The following is a 26,355-nucleotide window of genomic DNA, read 5'->3' on the forward strand; positions in this document are numbered from 1 at the left end:
ACATTATATGACAAATGCAGTCATTTGACAAATGAAAAGGGATTGTTTTAGAAATGTAATTTTTCAGGTAAAAGGAAAAGGGTATTTGATTTGAAGTGGTAAAAGAGTAAATGCAACCCTCCATTTTTGCCCTAAAATCTACAGTAAATGTCAAAGATAGCATCAGATATCTTTAAATTTTTGCATTGATCTACACATTTGTGTACTGTGGCTGGTAGAATAAATTGGTGGTTAAAATAACCTTTCTGAATAGCTAATCAAGGACCTTAATGTTTATATCATTTGGCCTATAATCTCACATGAAAATATATTCTAAAGAAATAATTAGAAATGCAAAAAAGGATTGGTTTTTAGAAATGTTATTATAGCTCTATATAGGGCAATCAAACAATAACCTACATGCTCTCAAAGTAGGGGGAATGGTTATAATTGTTTTAGTTAGGCTCTGTTGGTTGCAAGGAGCATATCCTTTTATGACCAGCTTAAGAAAAATTGACTTTTGTTGAAAGCATACAAGGTGCTCTAACAACCCCCAAATAGCAAGATCAGTGCAGCCCTTTGGTAGTGGGGAACCAAAGCTGCTTTCACCTTTCTCAGTCTCCAGTCAGACTAGGCGCTTCAGTTTTCTTTGGAGACCTGCTTTGTCTCAATCTCTTCTGCAGCCAGTCTTTCTTGTGCATGGACCAGTCCTGTTTGCCAGCTCTGAGTCAGTCTTTGTTCCAGTTCCAGATTTTCCAGAGCAGGACTCTGGACTAGCTCATCATTTTCAGCCCTAAGTGGGTCAGTGAACAACTGGTGATTTAGTTTTCCTCTCCATCTTTCTTGGTGGGGGAGGGGGTGGTCTGCATTCCCGTTTAATTATTTAGTGAAAATGAAACTATGCAAAACCTAACAAGCTTTTTTTTTCTCTCTTTACTGCAGCTGTTTATTTTTTTATTTTTTACTTTATTTTACTTTACAATACTGTATTGGTTTTGCCATCAATATGAATCCTCCACGGGTGTACATGAGTTCCCAATCCTGAACCCCTCTCCCACCTCCCTCCCCATACCATCTCTCTGGGTCATCCCAGTGCACCAGCCCCAAGCATCCTGTATCCTGCATCAAACCTAGACTGGCGATTCGTTTCTTACATGATATTATACATGTTTCAATGCCATTCTCCCAAATCATCCCACGCTCCCCGTCTCCCACAGAGTCCAAAAGTCTGTTCTATACATCTGTGTCTCTTTTGCTGTCTCACATACAGGGTTATCATTACCATCTTTCTAAATTCCATATATATGTGTTAGTATACTGTATTGGTGTTTTTCTTTCTGGCTTACTTCACTCTGTATAATCAGCTCCAGTTTCATCCACCTCATTAGAACTGATTCAAATGTATTCTTTTTAACAGCTGAGTAATACTCCATTGTGTATATGTACCACAGCTTTGTTATCCATTCATCTGCTGATGGACATCTAGGTTGCTTCCATGTCCTGGCTATTATAAACAGTGCTGCGATGAACATTGGGGTACACGTGTCTCTTTCAATTCTGGTTTCCTTGGTGTGTATGCCCAGCAGTGGGATTGCTGGGTTATAAGGCAGTTCTATCTGCAATTTTTTAAGGAATCTCCACTTTGTTCTCCATAGTGGCTGTACTAGTTTGCATTCCCACCAACAGTGTAGGAGGGTTCCCTTTTCTCCACACCCTCTCCAGCATTTATTGCTTGTAGACTTTTGGATCGCAGCCATTCTGACTGGTGTGAAATGGTACCTCATTGTGGTCTTGATTTGCAATACTCTGATAATGAGTGATGTTGAGCATCTTTTCATGTGTTTGTTAGCCATCTGTATGTCTTCTTTGGAGAAATGTCTGTTTAGTTCTTTGGCCCATTTTTTGATTGGGTCGTTTATTTTTCTGGAATTGAGCTGCATGAGTTGCTTGTATATTTTTTTTTTTTTTGCTTGTATATTTTTGAGATTAGTCGTTTGTCAGTTGCTTCATTTGCTATTATTTTCTCCCATTCCGAAGGCTGTCTTTTCACGTTACTTCTAGTTTCCTTTGTTGTGCAGAAGCTTTTAATTTTAATTAGATCCCATTTGTTTATTTTTGCTTTTATTTCCAGTATTCTGGGAGGTGGGTCGTAGAGGATCCTGCTGTGATTTATGTCGGAGAGTGTTTTGCCTATGTTCTCCTTTAGGAGTTTTATAGTTTCTAGTCTGTTTTTTTTTTTTTTTTTACTTTATTTTGCTTTATGATACTGTATTGGTTTTGCAGTTTCTAGTCTTATGTTTAGATTTAATCTTAGGTTTTGTCATATCTGGGCTTCACTGGTGGCTTGGTGGTAAAGAATCCGCCTGCCAGTGCAGGAGACGCAGGTTTGAGCTCTGTGTCTTATTTCCTGGAGAAGGAAATAACAACCCACTCCAGTATTCTTGCCTAGGAAATCCCACAGACAGAGAAGCCTAGTGAACTATGGTCCATGGAATCACAAAAGTCAGACATAATGACTAAACAACAAGTGACTTTGTAATACATCTCATGGGTTTATATGAGAGATTGCAAATATTAGTATTAATTTAAAATTTCTAAGGGCTTCTGTAATATAGTCTCTTCACTTAAACTCTCAGAAGGATAGTGTGCATTCGTGGTAGATTCATGCTCTTTTTAAAAATTATTCCTTGTTAAAATCTCTGTGATCTGGTTTCTATCCCTTCTTCCTTATTGAAACCATTTTTACTAAGTTTGGCCGTTGAAAGCCCATTGGACACTGTGGACCAATCAATCACCACCTCCTGAAATGCTCTCTTTGGACTTGGCCTCAATAATACTGCTTTCTCCTGACTTTCCCTCCCAGCCCACCAAGTCTGCTGCCTCAGTGGATCCTCTTGCTGTGCTCATCTCTTTAATATTGCTATTATCTCGTGCCTCACTTTTCAGTTCTTTGTATTTCATGTCCATCTTGCACAGTTTCTCTTACTTCTTTGGCTTCAGCGATACTTTATATTCCCACATTCCTGTCTCTATACCAGACACCTTCTATTGAGATTCTGACTCTGCTAACCAGCATCTTTTTGAATATCACCACTTAGAGCCTCGCCAGTTCTTGTTCTCTTTTGAAACTTCATAGCTCTTTGCATCTGTTTATTCTCTGCTGAAATTATGTACTGTGCCTTATTCAATTTTGTATTCCTTGTATCCTCTCACAGAATTCCTTGCACTAGAGATTCACTTAATATTTGCCCGCTTGAATATTCCTGTTTTTAAAAATGGACTAACTATACTTGTTTGTGATTTTGTTTCTCACAATTTTTTTTCTAAATCTAAGAATAATTTCTTTTGTGGTCCAAGGGAAAAAAACAATGTTAATGGATATGATTAAGAACATATTTCAATATAGTTGGGTCTATTAATACACATTTTTCTTCAAAATAAGGATATAAAGCCTACTGAGTTTGGGATATTAATCATGTGGATTTAATTTCTTTACTGCATATCATTTTTTCCTCTAAAAGAAATGCTAATTGAATGTTCAACCAATTCAGAAATAAGCATTGTAGACATTGCAAGTTTCCATTATTATGTGTAAGTTAAATGAATTCTAGAAGTGGTGGTTCTTTGTAAATATGAAATAAATTTGCTTATTGAGCCAAGAGTATGGTTATTGGTTGAAGGATGAGCATTTAATTATTACAGCTGGCAGCAATTAAAATTATAGATCTGAGTATTAACCTCCACAGTGTGTACTGCTAAGTGCAAAAGTTTATGCTGCAAACTGTGTTATTTGTATTAAAGACTTGGGAATTTTACCCCTTCCTCTGCATGCAGACTATTTGGTAAATCTGAGTATAATCTGAATTCATATATGATAAGTAGTATAAGGGATGGTTAACAGAGTCAGCTCTAGTTTAATTTTTTTTTAAAGTTGCATTTACTAGAAATATAGCTTTGGGAACCTTGTGAGCATCTTTTAAAAAATTCTATTGATATATTTTATTTTGGGCTGCACTGTGTCTTCATTGCTTTTGCATTGGCTTTTTCTAGTTGAGGCGAGTGGGGGCTGTTCTTCCTTGTGGCCTTTCCTTGTGGTGACTTCGCCTGTTGAGGAACACGTGCTCTAGGTGTGCTGGCTTCAGTAGTTGTGGCGCACAGACTCAGCTGCTCCGAGGCATGTGGAATTTTCCCAGACCAGGGATTGAACCCATGTCCTCTGCATTGCAGGCGGATTCTTATGCACTGTACCACGAAGAATGTCCTCATTGTGGTTTTGATTTGCATTTCTCAGATGATTAGTGATGTTGAGCATCTTTGCATGTGTCTGTTGGCCATCCGTATGTCTTCTTTGGAAAAATGTCTGTTCAGACCCTCTGACATTTTAAAATCAGATTTTTTTTTTGATGTTGAGTTGTATGCTTTATATATTAACCCCTTACCAGATATATCATTTGCAAATACCTTGTCCCATTCTGTAGGTGGACTTTTTGTTTTGTTGATAGTATCCTTTGTTATGTAAAGCTTTACAGTTTTATGTAGTCCTATTTATTTTTGCTTTTGTCTCCCTTGCCTGAGGAGACATATCCAAAAAAATGTTGCTAACACTGATGTCAAAGAGCTTACTGCCTATGTTTTCTTCTAGAAGTGTTATGGTTTCAGGTCTGACACTTAAGTCTTTAATCCATTTTTATTATTTTGTGCATGGTGTAAGAGAGCATTCTTTTGGTGTGAGTTTGATTCTTTTTTCCACAGTTTATTGTGATCCACACAGACAAAGGCTTTGGCATAGTCAATAAAGCAGAAATAGATGCTTTTCTGGAACTCTCTTGCTTTTTCGGTGATCCAGCTGCTGCTGCTAAGACACTTCAGTGTGACTCTGTGTGACCCCATAGACGGCAGCCCACGAGGCTCCCCCGTCCCTGGGGTTCTTCAGGCAATAACACTGGAGTGGGTTGCCATTTCCTTCTCCAATGCATGAAAGTGAAAATGTGGGCAATTTGATCTCTGGTTCCTCTGCCTTTCTAAAACCAGCTTGAACGTCTGGAAGTTCACGGTTCACGTATTACTGAAGCCTGGGTTGGAGAATTTTGAGCATTACTTTACTAGCGTGTAAGATGAGTGTAATTGTGCGGTTGTTTGAGCATTCTTTGGCATTGCGTTTCTTTGGAATTGGAATGAAAACTGACCTTTTCCAGTCCTGTGGCCACTGCTGAGTTTTCCAAATTTGCTGGCATATTGAGTGCAGCACTTTCACAGCATCATCTTTCAGGATTTGAAATAGCTCAACTGGAATTCCATCACCTCCACTAGCTTTGTTCGTAGTGATGCTTCCTAAGGCCCACTTGACTTTGCGTTCCAGGATGTCTGGCTTTAGGTGAGTGATCTCACCATCGTGATTATCTGGGTCATGAAGATCTTTTTTGTTTAGTTCTTCCGTGTATTCTTGCCACCTCTTCTTAATGTCTTCTGCTTCTGTTAGGTCCATACCATTTCTGTCCTTCACTGAGCCCATCTTTGCATGAAATGTTCCCTTGGTATCTCTACTTTTCTTGAAGAGATATCTAGTCTTTCCCGTTCTATTGTTTTCCTCTATTTCTTTGCATTGATCACTGAGGAAGGCTTTTTTATCTCTCCTTGCTATTCTTTGGAACTCTGCATTCAAATGGGTATATCTTTCCTGTTCTCCTTGGCTTTTCACTTTTCTTCTTTTCACAGCTATTTGTAAGGCCTCCTCAGACAGCCATTTTGCTTTTTTGTGTTTATTTTTCTTGGGGATGGTCTTGATCCCTGTCTCCTGTACAGTGTCACAAACCTCCGTCCATAGTTCATCAGGCACTCTATCAGATCTAGTCCCTTCAATCTATTTCTCACTTTCACTGTATAACCATAAGGGATTTGATTTAGGTCATACCTGAATGGTCTAATGGTTTTCCCCATTTTCTTTAAGTCTGAATTTGACAGTAAGAGGTTCATGATCTGAGCCACAGTCAGCTCTCAGCCTTGTTTTTGCTGACTGTATAGAGCCTCTCCATCTTTGGCTGCAAAGAATATAATCAGTCTGATTTCGGTGTTGACCATCTGGTGATGTTCATGTATAGAGTCTTCTCTTGTGTTGTTGGAAGAGGGTGTTTGCTATGACCAGTACGTTTTGCCCTGCTTCATTTTGTACTCCAAGGCTAAATTTGCGTGTTACTCCAGGTATTTCTTGACTTCCTACTTTTGCATTCCAGTCCCCCATAATGAAAAGGACATCTTTTTTAGGTGTTAGTTCTAAAAGGTCTTGTAGGTCTTCATAAAAACATTCAACTTCAGCTTCTTCAGCATTACTGGTCGGGGCATAGACTTGGATTACCGTGATACTGAATGGTTTGCCTTGGAAACGAACAGAGATCATTCTGTCATTTTTGAGATTGTATCCAAGTACTGCATTTCGGACTCTTTCGTTGACCATGATGGCGACTCCCTTTCTTCTGAGGGATTCCTGCCCACGGTAGTAGATATAATAGTCATCTGAGTTAAATTGACTCATTCCAGTTCATCTTAGTTCGCTGATTCCTAGAATTTTGATGGTCACTCTTGCCATCTCCTGTTTGACCACTTCCAATTTGCCTTGATTCATGGACCTGACATTCCAGGTTCCTATGCAATATTGCTCTTTATAGCATCGGACCTTGCTTCTATCACCAGTTACATCCACAACTGAGTGTTGTTTTTGCTTTGGCTCCATCCCTTCTTTCTTTCTGGAGTTATTTCTCCACTGATCTCCAGCAGCATATTGGGCACCTACTGACCTGGGTAGTTCATTTTTCAGTGTCCTATCTTTTTGTCTTTTCATACTGTTCATGGGGTTATCAAGGCAAGAATACTGCAGTGGTTTGCCATTCCCTTTTCCAGTGGACCACATTCTGTGGAATTGTTGATGGACAGGGAGGCCTGGCATGCTGCGGTTCATGGGGTTGCAAAGAATCGGACATGACTAAGCAACTGAACTGAACTGATTCTTTTTAGTTTAGCTATCCAGTTTTCCCAACACCATGTATTGAAGAGCCTGTCTTCATTTTTAATCTATGTGTCTTTAGATCTGAAGAGTAGGCAATGTATATATAGGTCTTCTTTTTATATGTATTGAATAGTTTGTCTATTGATTGAAGCAGTTATATCTAAAGTAATTATTGATATGTGTGTACTTATTGGACTTCCCAGGTAGTGCTAGTGGTAAAAAACCTGCCTGCCAATACAGGAGAGGTAAGTGAGGTGGGTTTGATCCCAGGGTCAGGACAATCCCCTGGAGGAGGAAATGGCAACCCACTCGAGTATTCTTGCCTGGAGAACCCCATTGAGAGAGGATTCTGGCAGGCTACAGTCCATGGGGTCAGAAAGAGTCAGTCAGACATGAATGAAGCGACTAACACGCAGCACATGTACTTACTGACATTTTGTTAATTGGGTGTTGTTTTTGTGGTCCTTTTTTGTTTGTTTCTTCTTTTGTTCTCTTTCCTTGTGAGTTGATGACTACCTGTAGTATCATATTTGGATTCTTTTCTCTCTTTTGTGTATTTATTAAATATTTTTGGTTTGTGGTTACCAGGATTAAGTTGCTGATCTGTTAAGTTTGAATGCATTTTAACCACCCTTCATTTTTATTATCCACCCCCTTACCATTTGTGATGTCTTATTTTATATTCTTCGGTTTTGTGTATCCCTTTACTTGTCTTTGATATAGATGACCTCACTACTTTTGTCTTTTAACGTCCCTACTAGCTGTATAAACATGGTTAATTTACCACCTTTACTGTATATTTGCCTTTAGCAGTGAAAATTTTCCTTTTATGCATGCGTGTGTGCTCAGTCACTCAGTCGTATCCAACTCTTTGCTCCTTTGTCCATGAATTTTCCAGGCAAGAATACTGGAGCAGGTTGCCATTTCCTCTTCCATGGTACCTTCCTGACCCAAGGATTGAACCCTTGTCTCCTGCGTCTCCTGCATTGCAGGCGGATTCTTTACTACTGAGCCATCGGGGAAGCCCCTTTTCCTTTCATAGTTTTCACATTTCTGATTGTTGCTTTTTCTTTTCCACTTATAGAAGTCCCTTTAATATTTTTTGTAAAGCTGGTTTCCTGTAGAAACTGACGTTGAGTTCTTTTTGTGTTGAACTCTTTTAGCTTTTGGTTGCCTGTAAAACTTTTGAGCTCTCTTTCAACTATGAGTGAAAGCCTTGCTGGGTAGAGTATTCTTTGTTTTAGGTTTTTGCTTTTCATCACTTTAAATACATCATGTTGCTCTCTTCTGGCCTGCAGAGTTTCTGCTGAGACATTAGCTGACAGCTTTATGGTGGTTCCCCTGTATGTAACTTGTTGCCTTTACTGTGGTGCTTTCAATTTTCTCTCTTTATTTTTAATTTTTACCATTTTAATTATAATGTTCTTGTTGTGATTCTTTTTAGGTTGATCCTGTTTGAGACACTCTGTGCTTTCTGGACCTGGATGTTCTCCCAGAGGTCTCTTAAACTGTCCTCTTTTTTATTCTTTCTGTTCAGCTTCACTGATTTCCATAATTCTGCCTGCCAGTTCCTCTGTATCATCTAATCTACAGTTGATTACTTCTAGAGTATTTTTTATTTCAGTTATTGTATTTTTCAGCTCTGTTTGGTTCTTATATTTCCAACTCTGTAAAAAACTTCTAACTTCTCATTCTGTTCTTCCATTCTTCTCCCAAGTACTTCAGGCATCTTTATGATCATTGAATTCTTTTTTTTTTTGTTGGGGGGGGGGGAGTAGATTGCTTATCTTCACTTAGTTCTTTTTCTAGGGTTTTATCTTATTTCTTTATTTGAAATGTATTTCTCTGTCACCTCAATTCACCTAATTCACAGTTTATATTTTTGTGTATTTGGTAGGTTGGTTACATTTCCTGATCTTGGAGAAGTGGCTTTATGTAGGAAATGTCCTACATGGCCCAGCAGCATACTCCCCTCTAATCACCAGAGCTATATGTTTAATGGGTACCCTCTATGTGGGCTGCATAGGTCTGTTTCTTATGCCTGATTGACAGCTGTGGCTGTCTTAACTGGTATGCGTGGTTGGCCTGGTCCCACTGAGTGCCAGACCCTGTCTTATGTGAAGGCTACCAGCTGCTGGTGGGTGAGGTTGGGTGGTAGGTGGGGCTGGATCATGGCTTGGCTGGCTGTGTGGCCTCCAGTCCTGGTAATGGCCTGCAGGTGGTTGGAGCTGGATCCTGACATGGCATTCTGGAGCTGGTGTGTTGGCCTGCTGTTTGGTGGACCAGGGCCCTGGGTGTCCAGGGTGGTGCCAGACTACTAGTGGGTGGGCCAGGACTTCACACAACTTGCTGTGGGGGGCTGTGGTGGTCCTGGGGCTTGGTGGCTGGTATGGGGCCCCAAAAGGACATGGGGCTGGTGCTGGCCCACTGATGGGCAGAATGAGATCCTGGAGTCTTTTGCTGTAGGGCCTGAAGTTTCTGCAGCTAGTGTTGGCCCCTCTGTGAGCATTCCTGGGCCCAGGGTTTGTGACTGCAGGGCTTTGGGTATCCCAAGGGTGGTGTCTGCCACAGGTGGGTGGAGTTGGGGCCTAGCAGATCTTGGGGCTGGTGCCTGACACCTGGGTGGGTGGGTGGGTGGGTGTGTGTGGGGTGTGTGTGTGTGTGTGTGTGTGTGTGTGGTTTCCAGTGGTCCCAGTGTGTGTGTGTGTGTGTGTGTGTGGTTTCCAGTGGTCCCAGTGTGTGTGTGTGTGTGTGTGTGTGTGTGTGTGTGTGGTTTCCAGTGGTCCTAGTGTGTGTGTGTGTGTGTGGTTTCCAGTGGTCCCAGTGTGTGTGTGTGTGTGTGTGGTTTCCAGTGGTCCCAGTGTGTGTGTGTGTGTGTGTGTGTGTGTGTGTGGTTTCCAGTGGTCCCTGTGTGTGTGTGTGTGTGTGTGTGTGTGTGTGGTTTCCAGTGGTCCCAGTGCTATGGTGGCCCACTTGTAGGTGGGGCTGGGTCCTGGGTCCTGTAGTGGGGGGGGTCATATCTTGAATTGGCTGGGGACTCAGGGTGTTCTCTATAGCGTCAGTCTGCTGGTGATCCTGCCCACCTAGCTGCCAGGCCTGGCGCATCCCATGGCTGCTGGTGGTTGGTAGGCAGGCCTGGTCTCTCACTGATGGGTTAGAGGGAGGATTCTAAAGTGACACTTAACAACACCTGTGTCTTGGTGGTGGAATAAGCTTCCCAGAATGGCTGTTGCCAGCCATCTTTGTTCTCAGAGTGAGTTTCAGTTGTCTTCTGCCTCTCTGGGAGGCTTTCCAGGATGAGCAAGTAGGTCCTACCCAAGTTCCATTTAAATTACTGCTTCTTCCCTGGATCTTGGAACATATAAGATTTTGTGTGTGCTCTCTTAAGACTTAAGTCTCTATTTCCCACAACTCTCTGATTATCCAAAAAGGAAGCCCTACTGGCTTTCAGAGCCAAACGGTCTGGGTGGTGGGAGGGGAGTTCTTTCTGGTGCAGACCCCTGGATTGAGGGGCCTGATATGGAGTTAGGACACTTTGCTCCTTGGGGAGGACTTCTGCAGTTGTAATTTATTCTTCCATTTGTGGGTTGTATACCCTGGAAATATGGGTGATGACCATACTTCACCCTTTCTGCTTATCTTGTGATTTCTTCTTTATATCTTTAGCTGTAAAAGATCTTTCCTGCTAATTTTCAGTTCGCTTTTATGGGTAGTTGCTCTGTAAATAATCGTAATTTTGCTGTGCCTGCAGAAGGAGCTCACATGCTCATGGTCTTCCTATTCTGCCTTCTTGGTCACTTCTCACATCATAAAGACTTCTAGTGGGTTAACAGCATGACAGATTGGTTAACACAAAGAAATAAACTTTGGTTCATATATTCAGTTTAATGGAAAATAGAAAGATAAATAAAAAGAACCAAGAACAGGCTTCCTCTTTTCATTTGACCCTTGAAGATTGAACACATTTGATATTTGTAGTCTGTGCATTAGGCAGAGTGTCAGAAGCTTGGTTGTCTTTGAGTCTTTAGGGCTTAGCAGAGTTGATGAGAACTGTAAATGGTTGTCAAGACTTGGTGCTTCATGGAAAGAACACTTGAATATACAGTGAGTGTGTTAGCTAAATGGTTATGGTATTACTGCTGGCTGAATGGGTCCATCCTTGGGAAAGTCCTGAAGCAGAACTCATGCTAAGGGTTTCTGCTCAGCTATCTTAGAAAGCAGTCCTAGTCAGTATGCTGCCGTTTTAATCAGGATGCTGGATGCAGTGATGAAATCAAGGAGGACTGAATTCTTAAAGTTCACATTTAGGTAAAAGTTTAGACATCTTAGGAGATGAGTGTGAGGCATGATTGTGATGAAGACAAAAGAGAGAGCTCTTTTAGGTGCTTTTGTGCTTGACTTCACCATCCATCTTTTCTTTAGAAACTTGGTTTAAGTTTGCACTCCTTTTCGTAGCAGTTCTAAACTTGCTGTAGACAGTATAGAAATGAGTGGATAATCTTTAGATACTCTGACAACTTAGCTAGTGACCATGACTTGTGATATGGTAGTAACATCAAGTAGTATCAAGATAAAATGGAGAACGTCAGACTGCTGCTTTCCTTTTGGAATTAAAGATTCTGACAAACTGGTTTGAAAATAGTGTTAAAAACCCTATGATTAAATGACAACAAGAGCATAAGAAGAGATTTTTCTTCCTCTAAAGTCAGGTTAGTGTATTTGGGTAGAAACAAAGAGAAGAAGTTTTTCTTGGTTAAACTGGTTAATAGAGGACTTGAAGGCATTGTTTTTGTAGAAAAAAATCTTTACCCTAAGCTGTAATTTTTCTAACTTCTGTTGCATGTTTTGCTGCATTTTCTTTTTCCATGCGCTCTTACTATTTTCATGGCAAACATATTTTTAAAGATGATCTCTGGGATAATTATTGCCATTAATTAGTTTTGATATTCCTTTTTAATGATATTTTCATTTATTCCTTTTGCTAGCTGGATTGCCTTTTGCAATTCTTACTTCAAGGCATACCCCCTTCCAACGAGGATTATTCTGTAATGATGAGTCCATCAAGTACCCTTACAAAGAAGACACCATACCTTATCCGTTATTAGGTGGAATAATCATTCCATTCAGTATTATCGTTGTAAGTTAAATCCACTTTTCCAAGTTTATCACTTTTGGGCAGTTGGCTTTACTTTTGTGTTAGCCTGTTAATGATTGAATATATATAACCCTCTAAAACATGTGTTTTAACTTTTTATGTTATTTGATCAAAATAATTTCAGCTATTTTAAGTGGGGCTAAAAGAGTAACAGTGTATAATTAGAAGAACCTTACTAAATATGTATGGTTTTATGCTAATCTTTTCGAAGTCATTGATTTTTTTTAGCTCTAATATGCTATTGTTTGAGTAATAATACAATAGATGAATACTGTATTGATGTATTTTTAGCATATTTTATACTTAGGATATTATTTTATGATTTATTGAGACTGTTTATGAACTAACTCTAGTTACTGAGTTCTAGAAAAGAAAAATTACTAACAGGTGTTAAAAGGCTTCTTTTAACCCATATTTAGTTTAAAGATATTTTAGATAATGGCAGAAATAGGGGAGAAAAGCCTAAGTTTTGTACATAATTAACAGTGAATATGAAAGCATTTTTACTGGTATTAAAACTGATAATTACTGTTTTGTTGGATTTCAGGTGAGAATGTCTAGAGAATGTGCTCTGGTTGGGGAGAAGATTTCAAGTGATTTGACTAGATGATTTTTATTATCTCTTGACTCAGAGATTCTATGACTTTAGTTTTATGCTACATATCTTGTAATTTTAGAAAGTAAGATTTATGCTAAAAGCAGAAAATATGGTCTCATCCAGGAGATAGGCCAAAAAGATAAATAGCCAAAAAGATATATCTTGTCTGTTCTGAAGTTTATTAAAAAACAATGCAAAACTTCTTGATTTAAAAACTTAGTGTCTGATTGCAGAATGATCACAGCTCCTTATTAGCACTAAAAGTTAATCAATTCCTAATTTGTGGTGTATAATTAATAAAAGAATATCTCTGCTGTACAAATGTTTGTTTCACAACACTGTGAGCTCCTTAAGGCAGAGATGGTGCCTTGTTCATCTTGTTAACCTCGCCGTTGCCATGGACACTGGCATGTTCTAGGTGCTGGAATGAAACTGGAGAGATTATGTAGTAATATTGGTGACTCTCCTACAATAAAGTGAAGTTTTAAGAAATCAGTGGCCCATTTAACCTAGACAGATCTTTACACTAAGTTTTTAGTATGAAAAGAAAGAAAGCCTATGATCCTTCTATTAAAGAGGGAGTATGAGTGGACCCTTTTTTAAGTATATATTTCTGAGAGATTAATAGCTCTTTACATATAAAAATTTTAGCAGGACTTTTCTGCAAATAATAGCGGATTTTAGACAAGATTCAAGTACTCAAAGGCTGCTACAAATGTACTTGTCTTTCAGTTCTACTTTTTTTTGTGTCTCAGTAAGAAGGATGCTGCATGAGCAAAACTACAGAAATCTGCTGCAGACCAGAGGCCTGTCAAAGGACAGGGTGCTGTGCAGCCTGCATAGCAAGTGCAGGATCCATAGACACTCAGGAAAAACTTGTTATGTATATTTTATTAACTTGGAAGTTTTGATTATTTCACCATCACCTGTGAAAAGGTTATCTTTATATTGACAAAACAGCAAGTAAGTTGAGTGTGATGGTGGTTTGGTTGCTATGTTGTGTCCGACTTTTGAAACCCCATGGACTAGCTTGCCAGGCTCATCTATACATGGGATTCTCTAGGCAAGAATACTGAAATGGGTTGCCATTTCCTTCTCCAGTAGATCTTCCCCACCCAGGGATCAAACCCAGGTCTCCTGCATTGCAGGCAAATTCTTTACTGACTGAGTTACAAGGGAAGCCTAAGTTGAGTATAAAAAGAACAGACTCTTTAAAAGCGCTGTACAAGTACTTTTTTCATATCAAGAGGGCATCAGAGGGAAGATACACTGAAACCATACTCACAGAAAACTAGTCAATCCAATCACACTAGGACCACAGCCTTGTCTAACTCAATGAAACTAAGCCATGCGCATGGGGCAACCCAGGGCGGGCAGGTCATGGTGGAGAGGTCTGACAGAATGTGGTCCACTGGAGAAAGGAATGGCAAACCACTTCAGTATTCTTGCCTTGAAAACCCCATGAACAGTATGAAAAGGCAAAATGGTAGGATACTGAAAGAGGAACTCCCCAGGTCAGTAGGTGCCCAATATGCTACTGGAGATCAGTGGAGAAATAACTCCAGAAAGAATGAAGGGATGGAGCTAAAGCAAAAACAATACCCAGCTGTGGATGTGACTGGTGGTAGGAGCAAGGTCCGATGCTGTAAAGAGCAATATTGCATAGGAACCTGGAATGTCAGGTCCATGAATCAAGGCAAATTGGAAGTGGTCAAACAGGAGATGGCAAGAGTGACCATCGACATTTTAGGAATCAGCGAACTAAAATGGACTGGAATGAGTGAATTTAACTCAGATGACCATTATATCTACTACCGCGGGCAGGAATCCCTCAGAAGAAAGGGAGTCGCCATCATGGTCAACAAAAGAGTCTGAAATGCAGTACTTGGATGCAATCTCAAAAATGACAGAATGATCTCTGTTCGTTTCCAAGGCAAACCATTCAGTATCACAGTAATCCAAGTCTATGCCCCAACCAGTAATGCTGAAGAAGCTGAAGCTGAATGCTTTTATGAAGACCTACAAGGCCTTTTAGAACTAACACCTAAAAAAGATGTCCTTTTCATTATGGGGGACTGGAATGCAAAAGTAGGAAGTCAAGAAATACCTGGAGTAACAGGCAAATTTGGCCTTGGAATGCAGAATGAAGCAGGGCAAAGACTAATAGAGTTTTGCCAAGAAAATGCACTGGTCATAGCAAACACCCTCTTCCAACAACACAAGAGAAGACTCTACACATGGACATCACCAGATGGTCAACACCAAAATCAGATTGACTATATTCTTTGCAGGCAAAGATGGAGAAGCTCTCTACAGTCAGCAAAAACAAGACCAGGAGCTGACTGGCTCAGATCATGAACTCCTTATTACCAAATTCAGACTTAAATTAAAGAAGGCAGGGAAAACCGCTAGACCATTCAGGTATGACCTAAATCAAATCCCTTATGATTATACAGTGGAAGTGAGAAATAGATTGAAGGGCCTAGATCGGATAGAGTGCCTGATGAACTATGGAACAAGTTTTGTGACATTGTTCAGGAGACAGGGATCAACACCATCCCCATGGAAAAGAAATGCAAAAAAGCAAAATGGCTGTCTGGGGAGGCCTTACAAATAGCTGTGAAAAGAAGAGAGGTGAAACGCAAAGGAGAAAAGGAAAGATACAAGCATCTGAATGCAGAGTTCCAAAGAATAGCAAGAAGAGATTAAGAAAGCCTTCCTCAGCGATCAATGCAAAGAAATGGAGGAAAAGAACAGAATGGGAAAGACTAGAGATCTCTTCAAGAAAAGTAGAGATACCAAGGGGACATTTCATGCAAAGATGGGCTCGATAAAGGACAGAAATGGTATGGACCTAATAGAAGCAGAAGACATTAAGAAGAGGTGGCAAGAATACACAGAAGAACTGTACAAAAAAGATCTTCACAACTAAGATAATCACAATGGTGTGATCACTCACCTAGAGCCAGACATCCTGGAATGTGAAGTCAAGTGGGCCTTAGAAAGCATCACTACGAACAAAGCTAGTGGAGGTGATGGCATTCCAGTTGAGCTATTTCAAATCCTGAAAGATGACGCTGTGAAAGTGCTGCACTCAATATGCCAGCAAATTTGGAAAACTCAGCAGTGGCCACAGGACTGGAAAAGGTCAGTTTTCATTCCAATCCCAAAGAAAGGCAATGCCAAGAATGCTCAAACTACCGCACAATTGCACTCACCTCACATGCTAGTAAAGTAATGCTCAAAATTCTCCAAGCCAGGCTTCAGCAATACATGAACCATGAACTTCCTGATGTTCAAGCTGGTTTTAGAAAAGGCGGAGGAACCAGAGATCAAATTGCCAACATCCACTGGATCATGGAAAAAGCCAGAGAATTCCGGAAAAACATCGATTTCTGCTTTATTGACTATGCCAAAGCCTTTGACTGTGTGGATCACAATAAACTGTGGAAAATTCTTCAAGAGATGGGAATACCAGACCACCTGACCTGCCTCTTGAGAAATCTGTATGCAGGTCAGGAAGCAACAGTTAGAACTAGACATGGAACAACAGACTGGTTCCAAATAGGAAAAGAGTATGTCAAGGCTGTATATTGTCACCCTGCTTATTTAACTTATATGCAGAGTACATCATGAGAAATGCTGGACTGGAAGAAACACAAGCTGGAATCAAGATTGCCAGGAGAAATATCAGTAACCTCAGATATGCAGATGACACCACCCTTATGGCAGAAAGTGAAGAGGAACTAAAAAGCCTTTTGATGAAAGTGAAAGAGGAGAGTGAAAAAGTTGGCTTAAAGCTCAGCATTGAGAAAATGAAGATCATGGCATCCGGTCCCATCACTTCATGGCAAATAGATGGGGAAACAGTGGAAACAGTGTCAGACTTTATTTTTGGGAGCTCCAAAATCACTGCCGATGGTGCCTGCAGCCATGAAATTAAAAGACGCTTATCCTTGGAAGAAAAGTTATGACCAACCTAGACAGCATGTTGAAAAGCAGAGACATTACTTTGCTGACTAAGTTCCGTCTAGTCAAGGCTATGGTTTTTCCAGTAGTCATGTATGGTTGGAGAGATAAGAGTTGGACTGTGAAGAAAGCTGAGCGCCGAAGAATTGATGCTTTTGAACTGTGGTGTTGGAGAAGACCCTTGAGAGTCCCTTGGCCTACAAGGAGATCCAACCAGCCCATTCTGAGGGAGATCGGCCCTGGGATTTCTTTGGAAGGAATGATGCTAAAGCTGAAACTCCAGTACTTTGGCCACCTCATGCAAAGAGTTGACTCACTGGAAAAGACTCTGATGCTGGGAGGGATTGGGGGCAGGAGGAGAAGGGGACGACAGAGGATGAGATGGCTGAATGGCTTCACCGACTCGATGAATCTGAGTGAACTCTGGGAGTTGGTGATGTACAGGGAGGCCTGGCGTGCTGCGATTCATGGAGTCGCAAAGAGTCGGACACGACTGAGCGACTGAACTGAAGTGATATCAACAAAGACACACAGTGGCAGTGGTTTTATGTACCAGTTTAACATAATTTCAGATTATTCACTAACTTGATATCTTTCTAGTAGTACATGGTTAGACTTGTTTATGTTTAATTTTGTTTTCTAGAAAGTAAATCATTTCTTTAAAAAAAAATCAGGACTATGATTGGGACTTCAGACCAGGCCTTTGATGTGACTTGCAAGTGATCCATAAATATATGAGTGATTGAGGGAACCTGGTAAAGAATCAGAATTAATATAGTATCACAGAAGCCAAGGGAGAAGTTCAATGAGGACAAAATGGTCAGTGATTTCATATAGTACTGGGAAGTTAAGATTTGGGTTGATAAAAATCTCTTTGATCTGATGAGACCATTTTGACTTTTTGGAGAGCTATTCAGTTGACTAAAGGGTTTAGAGGTATTTAGAGATATTTAGGAAAGAGTGGAAGTATGGCAGTGAGTGATTTTAGACTATTCTTTTAGGAATGTGGGTCCTGAGTGGAAGACAGATGACTATAGTGACAGTATAGAGACATATAAAATTATCTTGGTTGATGGAGATATAAAGATGGTGAGAAAATACTCTGGTACATAGGTTTTAAGTGATTAAATCCTTCTGATTTAGATAGCTACTAGCTTTGATCTTAAAAAGTATTTTGTTTTACTCCCCCAAACATCATCTTTAGTACTTTAATAATTTATCCTTAATCTGATTAAATAATGTTTGACCAGCAATCCCAGCTTTACAGGATTAGAGTAGTTAGTTTAAGTGTGAACTTCACCAGAGGCTGAGTTGTCCTAAATGGCTCAAAGGGCAAGATAAGGTTTTAAAATGAAATGAAAATATGGCTGTCATGTGTCGGTGGAAGGCAGACATCTCCCTGCATTTGATTTAGAATGTCTCTGTTATCTGTTTCTCTCAATACAGATGGCATACATAATAAAAAAAAAATGATGTACTTTGACCTAGCATTTGTTAGATTTAGAGTCCTTCTGAGGTTAAGGGTTAAGTTTTAAAATAAGGTTAAGGGTTATTAAGGGTTAAGGGTTAAGAATTAAGGGTTAAGGGTTAAGTTTCAGCATATTCTACATCTGTAGGTCAACTTTTAATCTGTGTCCAGTACACTGAATGTTACTAGTGAATTGATTTTCAGTCATCAGTGGCAAGAACCAGAGTCTAGGTGGCCCTAAACAATGATCACCGTGACTAGGAAGACTCACAAAGATTAATATTTGTTTTTAGAAAGCAGTTGAGTGCCTACACAAGAAGAACTGACAGCTGAGAAGTGAAGTTTCACTGCTTAAATTGTGCTTGACTAATATACTTGGTATATATTTCAAATTATTAAAGGTCATCTCCACAACAAAAGATTAGAGATATCTTGTCTTGGTGCTTATTTATCAAGGCATTGCTGGAACACCTTAATGGCCTGAGGAGACGTAATATATTTTAATTCAAGGCCTCTAGGACAGTCACTAGGGAGTACCCTAAGCACACTTGTGGAGGTATGGTATCCCCAGAAGTGAATGTGGTTTTCCTCTCCTGTAAGACCTATGCTCAGCAAAGGCTTTATTAAGTCATCCACATTAAGGATTATAACAAGGAATATATTCCTATGGGATTTAATGTATTTAAGGATATTTACTTTTTACCCAAGAGGTAGCACCTTGAATTGAAATTTATTGACCACCAGCTCTGTTTTAGGCATCTGTGGTGGTGTTAGCTTTCTATTCAACTAAAAATTTATTCTTGGTTTTGTAGAGTTCATGGTCTAGTTGTCAGAGTTACAACATTGTAATTGTGGAATTCTGGGAGCCATTGAGCCAGATGAAGAAAGAATTTTTGATATCAGGTTCTTGAAATCCCTTTCAGGGTACAACCATTTATCTCGCCCCCAAAGACAATTAATAATTGCTAAATGGAAATGTTTGAATGCTTTGTAAAATCATTTATATAAATTTAAGATGAAGCAGTGAAACTCTTTGATTTATATCCATGCCCAAGATAAATTAGCAAGCAGAATTTTTTGTTTAAGTGTTTATTTTGGTCTCAGGTAGCTAGAGTGTGGCTTATTATTTTTTATAATGTTGCCATTCAGTATTTTTTCAGATTTCTTAGGATATTGGTCTGTGAATTTGTAAAGTACTTGAAAACCTTTTTATGCCTTTAAACCCATTATACTGGTGTGCACTTACACACACACACTACTGGTATCTGAGAAGGCTATGACTCCCATTTTACAAAAGTCAGTGAAAAATAAAGAGGAAGGGGTCACTTGAAATGTTTTCTTGGCAGAAGAGAACATCAAGTGTGTATATGGTCTTTTAATGAGACTTGTTAAGGAAGCCAGCCCTAAAGGTTTCCTGGAGAGGCAGGCCTGGGAGATGTTGTTAGCTGATCTCTGCCCTCTGTGCCCTTTAACCTCAGTGTTAGATCCTTGCTTTTATTATTTTAGCATTTTCTCTTAAAATGTTTTACTTTTTTTAACATGATGAATATTTTTGGTTCAAAGTAATGTCTGATGCAAATGCAGACTCTGAGGTAAAAGTGCTTATGTAAGGGATATTCTAATCAGAAAGTTTGTATTCTTTGAAAAGCCATTGTTTTTATACTCTGTGGTACATCAGTAAGCCTACTTATTGAGGCTCGGTTTATTTGAATACAAGAAGTAAGGCCTTATTGTTTCAAGGTAGACTTTGGAATTATTTAGGCTTTGTCATTGCTCTGTAAGCAGTATCAATTGAGGATACCTTTTTTGTGGTCTAGAATTAGGAATCCTAAGTTGTTCTCCATTTGAAAAGGAAAAAGGAGAGGGAGGTATTTTTAAAACAAACATTTTATTGTGATTTACCATTTTCTTCTCTATTCTTTACTTTGTTTGACATGCCTGGATACTGCTTTAACATTATTTTTCTGTTTTGTTTTTTTTTTCAGATGATTGTTGGAGAAACCCTGTCTGTTTATTTTAGCCTCTTGCACTCGAATTCCTTTATCAGGAATAACTACATAGCCACTATTTACAAAGCCATTGGAACATTTTTATTTGGTGCAGCTGCTAGTCAGTCCCTGACTGATATTGCCAAGTATTCGATAGGCAGACTGCGGCCTCACTTCCTGGATGTTTGTGACCCAGACTGGTCAAAAATCAACTGCAGTGATGGTTACATTGAAAACTACATATGTCGAGGGAATGCACAGAAAGTGAAGGAGGGCAGGTGCGTGTTAAATTTTTAATGCTTGTTTTATCTTGTGCATTCTTGAAATACAAGCTTTCTGTGATTGGAAGATGAGCTATCTAGTAGCTTAAAGAGATAGAAGCTAGTATAATCACTGGGAGGTGAATTGAAATCATGTTTGATCTATTTTCTCTACTTACTCTTTTTTCCTGTTTTATCCCAGTACTCTGTTTAAGAGCATTTTAATGTAATTCTTTTCATTTTCACTGTATAATAATGTAAAATGAACCCTTTAGATCACACAGTCCAGGATCAGCAAACTTTTTCTTAAGATCCCAGATAATAAATATTTTAGGCTTTGTGGGCCATATGTTGGCTACTGTTCAACTCTGCCTTTGTAACAGAAAAAAGGAATCATAGACAATCCTTGAACAAACAAGTGTAGCTGTGTTCCAATGAAACTTTATTTACTATGTAGATAGTGGCTGCCCTATGGTTATATAGTTTGCTTATGTTTGATGTATTCAACTATGTAATGGAGCTCTGCTAGATCTCTTAGTATTCTTAGAGTATGTTTTTTTTTAAGTTAATTTCATTCATATATTGATAGATCTGGGACCTCAGATTGCTTTCTTACTGCACACTTGGGCTACTTTCTACATTGGGAGCGCTATTAGACATGGATGAAAGAGAATATTTGGAACCCAAAAGGTCTAATGCCTTTAATTTATGGATGAGCAGACAAAGGCCCAGTAACATTGAATAAAGCCACACTAACGTAAATACACTACTATGTGTAAAATAGTTAACTAGAGGGAAGATACTTTATAGTAGAGGAAACTCAGCTTGGTGCTCTATGGGATGTGTGGGCAGTTGGGAGGGAAGCTCAAGAGGGAGGGGATATATGTATACCATATAGCTGATTCACTTTGTTATATAGGAGAAACTAACACAATATTGCAAAACAATTATACTCCAATAATAAAATTCTTTTAAAATGACAAAAAGCCACTGATTAGTAGCAGAGCCAGTTCCTCATCCCAAATCTTAGAATTGTCAATCTTACTTATTCTGTGTTTGATCTTCTTGTAAGATACCTGTTAACATTTTCCTTTATTTATTCATCCAACAGATACTTTCTCTCAGAAAAACATCCTCTGATTGTTTTTTTATATTTGATTCCCAGACGCATTCTTGTCCTTGTTTCTTTTGTAAGTCAAACAGGCCTGCTGCTGCTAAGTCGTGTCTGACTCTGTGCGACCCCATAGACGGCAGCCCACCAGGCTCCTCTGTCCCTGGGATTCTCCAGGCAAGAACACTGGAGTGGGTTGCCATTTCCTTCTCCTTCAACTATGTACTGGAGCTCTGCTAGATCTCTTAGTATTCTCAGAGTATCTTTTTCAGGCCTGCTGGTGGTCCTTAATATTTGCATTTCATGGAGATGAAAAAACACTTTATTTAAGAGTATGCATTATGCTGTGTGCTTGGAATTCAGCAGTGAACAAGACGGCTCTGATTTCTATCTTCATGGAGCTTAGTCTAGCAGGAAAGATTTATAATAAACAAATATTGACAGTGGAAGCCATGTAATTAAAACACTCTTCCTCCTTGGAAGAAAGCTATGAGCAGCCTAGACAGCATATTAAAAAGCAAAGACATTACTTTGCCAACAAAGGTCTATATATGGTTTTTCCAATAATCATGTATGGATATGAGAGTTGCACCATAAAGAAAGCTGAGTGCCGAAAAATTGATGCTTTTGAACTGTGGCGTTGGAGAAGACTCTTGAGAGTCTCTTGGACTGCAAGGAGATCCAGCCAGTCCATCCTAAAGGAAATCAGTCCTGAATATTCTTTGGAAGGACTGATGCTGAAGCTGAAACGCCAACACTTTGGCCACCTGATGCAAAGAACTGACTTTTTAAAAAGACCCTGATGCTGGGAAAGATTGAAGGCAGGAGGAGAAGGGGACAACAGAGGATGAGATGGTTGCATGGCATCACTGACTTAATCGACATAAGTTTGAGCAAGCTCTGGGAGTTGGTGATGGATAGGGAAGCCTGATGTGCTGCAGTCCATGGCGTCACAAAGAGTTAGACACGACTGAGCTACTGAACTGAACTGATAATGGAAGAGAATCTCCCTGTTGTTAACAAGGCCAAAGAATAAACAGGTTGTTGAATGACGGGCTCTGAGGTGATGATACGAGGACTGATATGGGTATAATGTCTTAATGAAGTGGGGAAAGTGACTTAAGTGGAAACTGGTTGAGAAGTAGATAGTGGAAGGTGGTTTTTGATTTGAGCTTAGGTAAGCAACCTTTTTTTTTTTTAAATAAGAGGGAAAGACTGGTCCAGCAACGGCTGTGAAGAAAGATGAAGATAATCAAGACCAACAGTGGACTCTTAAGGTATAGGATGTGGATATCTCATTCTCTGTTTTGATAGTGATGTAGAGCCAAGTACTGTCTTAGGGAAAGGCTCTTTGATGACTAGTAGATGTAGTGAGCTTCAGTGAAGAGTTTGAAGACACAGGGAAATATAGAGAACTTTAACCATCCTGGCAAGAATACTGGAGTGGGTTGCCATGCCCTCCTCCAAGGAATCTTCCTGACTTAGGGATCAAACCTACATCTCCTGCATTACAGGCAGATTCTTTACCACTGAGCCAACAGGGAACCCCCCCCCCCCCCGCCACACACACACATATCACATACAACCATAGAATTCCAGAATATACAGTGAAGGAATTGGGTTGGAAGGGATAAAGTGGCTTGGTTGGAGAAGAGGAAGCTTATTTTAATGGTAGTGCTTTAGTCACTAAGTCATGTCTGACTCTTGGGACACCATGGACGTAGCCTGCCAGAATTCTCTGTCCATGGGATTCTCCAGGCAAGATTACTGGAGTGGGTTGCCATTTCCTTCTGCAGGGGATCTTCCCAACCCAGGAATCAAACCCAGGTCTCCTGAATTGCAGGCAGATTCTTTACTGACTGAGCTATGAGGGAAGCCTTTATTTTGATAGACGTTACTTCTAATTTGACAGTTTGTAAAGAATTGCCATTTTAATATTAACTCCTCTGCTGCTAAGTCACTTCAGTCGTGTTCAACTCTGTGTGACCCCATAGACGGCTCCCCCATCTCTGAGATTCTCCAGGCAAGAACACTGGAGTGGGTTGCCATTTCCTTCTCCAATGCATGAAAGTGAAAAGTGAAAGTGAAGTCACTCAGTCGTGTCTGACTCTTAGCGACCCCATGGACTATAGTCTACCAGGCTCCTCTGTCCGTGGGATTTTCCAGGCAAGAGTACTGGAGTGGGGTGCCATTGCCTTCTCCCATTAACTCCTCTAATCCATGAATATGATATTATCTTTCCATTTTTTTTGGTGTTCTGTTGTTTCTCTTAGCAGTAGTTTTTAGATTTTGGTGTCCCTGTCTTGCATACATTTTGCTTAAATGTGTCACTCATTTTTAAGATTTCTTGATGTGATTGTGAAAAGTTTTTAAAAAACATTTAAATTGATTTCTAGTTGTATTTAAAAATAAAACAATAAGTCTTTTATATGATTTTATCTGGCCTTTTATCCTTTAAACTTGCTAATGTAACTTCCTATATAGATTCCTCAAGATTTTCTCTGTTCCTCTTAATATTGTCTGTGGATAAACAGTGTTGTTTTCTTTTTTTCCTTTTCTTTATTGCTTTTTATTTCTTTTCCTTACTGTATTATACTGGCTAAGACTGCTAATACAATGTAGAAAGAAGTGGTGAGAGCCAATATGCTTGTCTTGTTCCTGACCTCAGGTAGAAAGCACTCAGTCTTTCACCATTAAATATAGTACCAATATGTTTTTGGTAGATGCGCTTTATTAGATTTTTGTCATAAATGTGTGTTTAGTCAGATGCTTTTTCTATGGCTGTTGAGGTCATACTGCTTTTCTTTTTTCTCTTAAAAGAGTGTATCCCTTTAATCTTGGACTATTAAAGCAACTTTTCATTCCTGGGATAAACTTCACTTCATCATGGTATATTATACTTTTTGTATTAACTGGACTCAATTTGCTAATGTTGTGTTACTGATTTTTACTTCTGTGTTCATGAATGTTACTTGTCTATAGTTTTCTTGTGAAGTTTTTGGCTAGATTTGGTATCAACATTTGGTAATAAATGTTAAGTAGAATTCACCACTAAATACACTTAGACTTGAAATTTTCTTTGTAGTAATGTTGTAAACTATGGTTTTATTTTTTAAAGTAGATGAGGATTATTCAGGTTATCTCTTTCTTAGGTGAACTGTCATCATTTATCTTTTAAGAGATTTGTAAATTTTATCTAAATCATCAAGTTTGTTGACATCAAGTTGTTCACAGTTTCTCTTTCCTTATTGTCCTTTTATTGTTTGTAAGAAGTGTAGAGCTAACCCTTCTTACATTCCTGTCATAGATAATTTTTGTCTTAATCTCTTTTTTTCTTGAGTGGTCTGGCCAGAAGTTTTATCAGTTTTATTAATCTTTTTATTAGTTTTATTGGTTTGTTTTGGGATCGTTGACTTTATTGTTTTTCTGTAATTTGATTTCATCTATTTCTGCTATTCTGCTTTCTTTCAGTTTTATTTCCTCTTCTTTTTCTTGTAGTTTCATAAGGTAAAAACCTAGATCATTAGCTATGTCGCAGATTACTATATATTGTAACTTCATCTTTGTTTAACTAAAATTATTTTCTAATTTCTTTTGTGTTTTCCTCTTTGATCAGTGAGTTATTTCAGTTCAGTCACTCAGTCATGTCTGACTTTTTGCGACCCCATGGACTGCAGCACGTGAGGCCTCCCTGTCCATCACCAACTCCCAGGATTACTCAAGCTCTTGTCCATTGAGTTGGTGATGCCATCCAACCATCTCATCCTCTGTCGTCCCGTTCTCCACCTGCCCTCAATCTTTCCCAGCATCAGGGTCTTTTCAAATGAGTCAGTTCTTTGTATATCTTTCTATAATTGACTTTTTGATCTATGTCTATACGAATTTTCTGTGGAGATGTTTTGTCAGTTATTCTTAGGAATTTGAAATCTCTAATTGTTGATTGTTCTTGTTCTTTCATTTTTGTTAGCTTTTGTTTCATATATTTTGTGATTCTGTTGTTCAGTGTATAACATTTCTGTCTTTTTCATGTGATATGTACCCTTTTCCATATGAACTGTCTCTCTTTGTTTCTAGAAACATCCTTTGCTTTAAGTCTATTTTGTCTGATAATAATATGTAGCCAGTCTCCTGGCTATATTGTTTATTGTTTGGATAGTATATAGTTTCCATAAATAAAACATTCAGTTCATTTGAATCCTTGAATTTAAAGTGTGTTTGCTGGGTACTTAAAGTATGTAAGTCAGATCTAGTTTATACTCTATAATCTAGCGTGAAAAATCCCTGCTTTTTGATTGTTACTGTTGTTGGTCAGTTGCCAAGTCATGTCCATGTGACCCCTTGGACTGCAGCACGCCAGGCTCCTCTGTCCTCCACTGTCTCCCAGATGGCCTCCCTGTCCATCACCAACTCCCAAGGTAACTCATACTCATGTCCTTTGAGTTGGTGATGCCATCCAACCATCTTATCCTCTATCACTCCCTTCTTCTCCTGTGTTCAGTCTTTCCCAGCATCAGGGTCTTTTCCAATGAGTCAGCTCTTTGCATCAGGTGGCCAGAGTTTTGAAGCTTCAGCTGCATCATCAGTCCTTCCAGTGAATATTCAGGGTTGATTTCCTTTAGGATTGACTGGTTTGATCTCCAGAAAATGGTTTTGTAAATGATTCTTAAAAAAAATGTTTCCATTTATTTTTGGCTGTGCTGAGTCTTCTTTGCTTTTCTCGGGCTTTCTTTAGTTGTGGAGAGCAGGGTCTACTCTTTAGTTGCAGTACGTGGGGTTTTCATTGTGGTAGCTTCTCTCGTTGTGGAGCACAGGCCCTAGGGTGCTTCA

At 39.2% G+C, this 26,355-nt stretch overlaps 1 protein-coding gene across 2 annotated transcripts in view; it reads left to right on the forward strand.

Annotated features, from left to right (window-relative positions):
- PLPP1 (phospholipid phosphatase 1) overlaps positions 1-26,355 on the forward strand; it is a 117,303-nt gene that overhangs the window by 53,827 nt on the left and 37,121 nt on the right. Inside the window, exons 2-3 of one of the 2 annotated variants that reach the window (XM_018065499.1) lie at positions 11,965-12,116; positions 20,155-20,435. In XM_018065499.1, the coding sequence (XP_017920988.1) occupies positions 11,965-12,116; positions 20,155-20,435 (433 nt within the window). The remainder of the gene's footprint in view (positions 1-11,964; positions 12,117-20,154; positions 20,436-26,355) is intronic. The other variant, XM_018065498.1, reaches the window with a different exon arrangement.

This window comes from Capra hircus, chromosome 20, assembly GCF_001704415.2.
Source record: "Capra hircus breed San Clemente chromosome 20, ASM170441v1, whole genome shotgun sequence".
NCBI lineage: Eukaryota > Metazoa > Chordata > Mammalia > Artiodactyla > Bovidae > Capra > Capra hircus.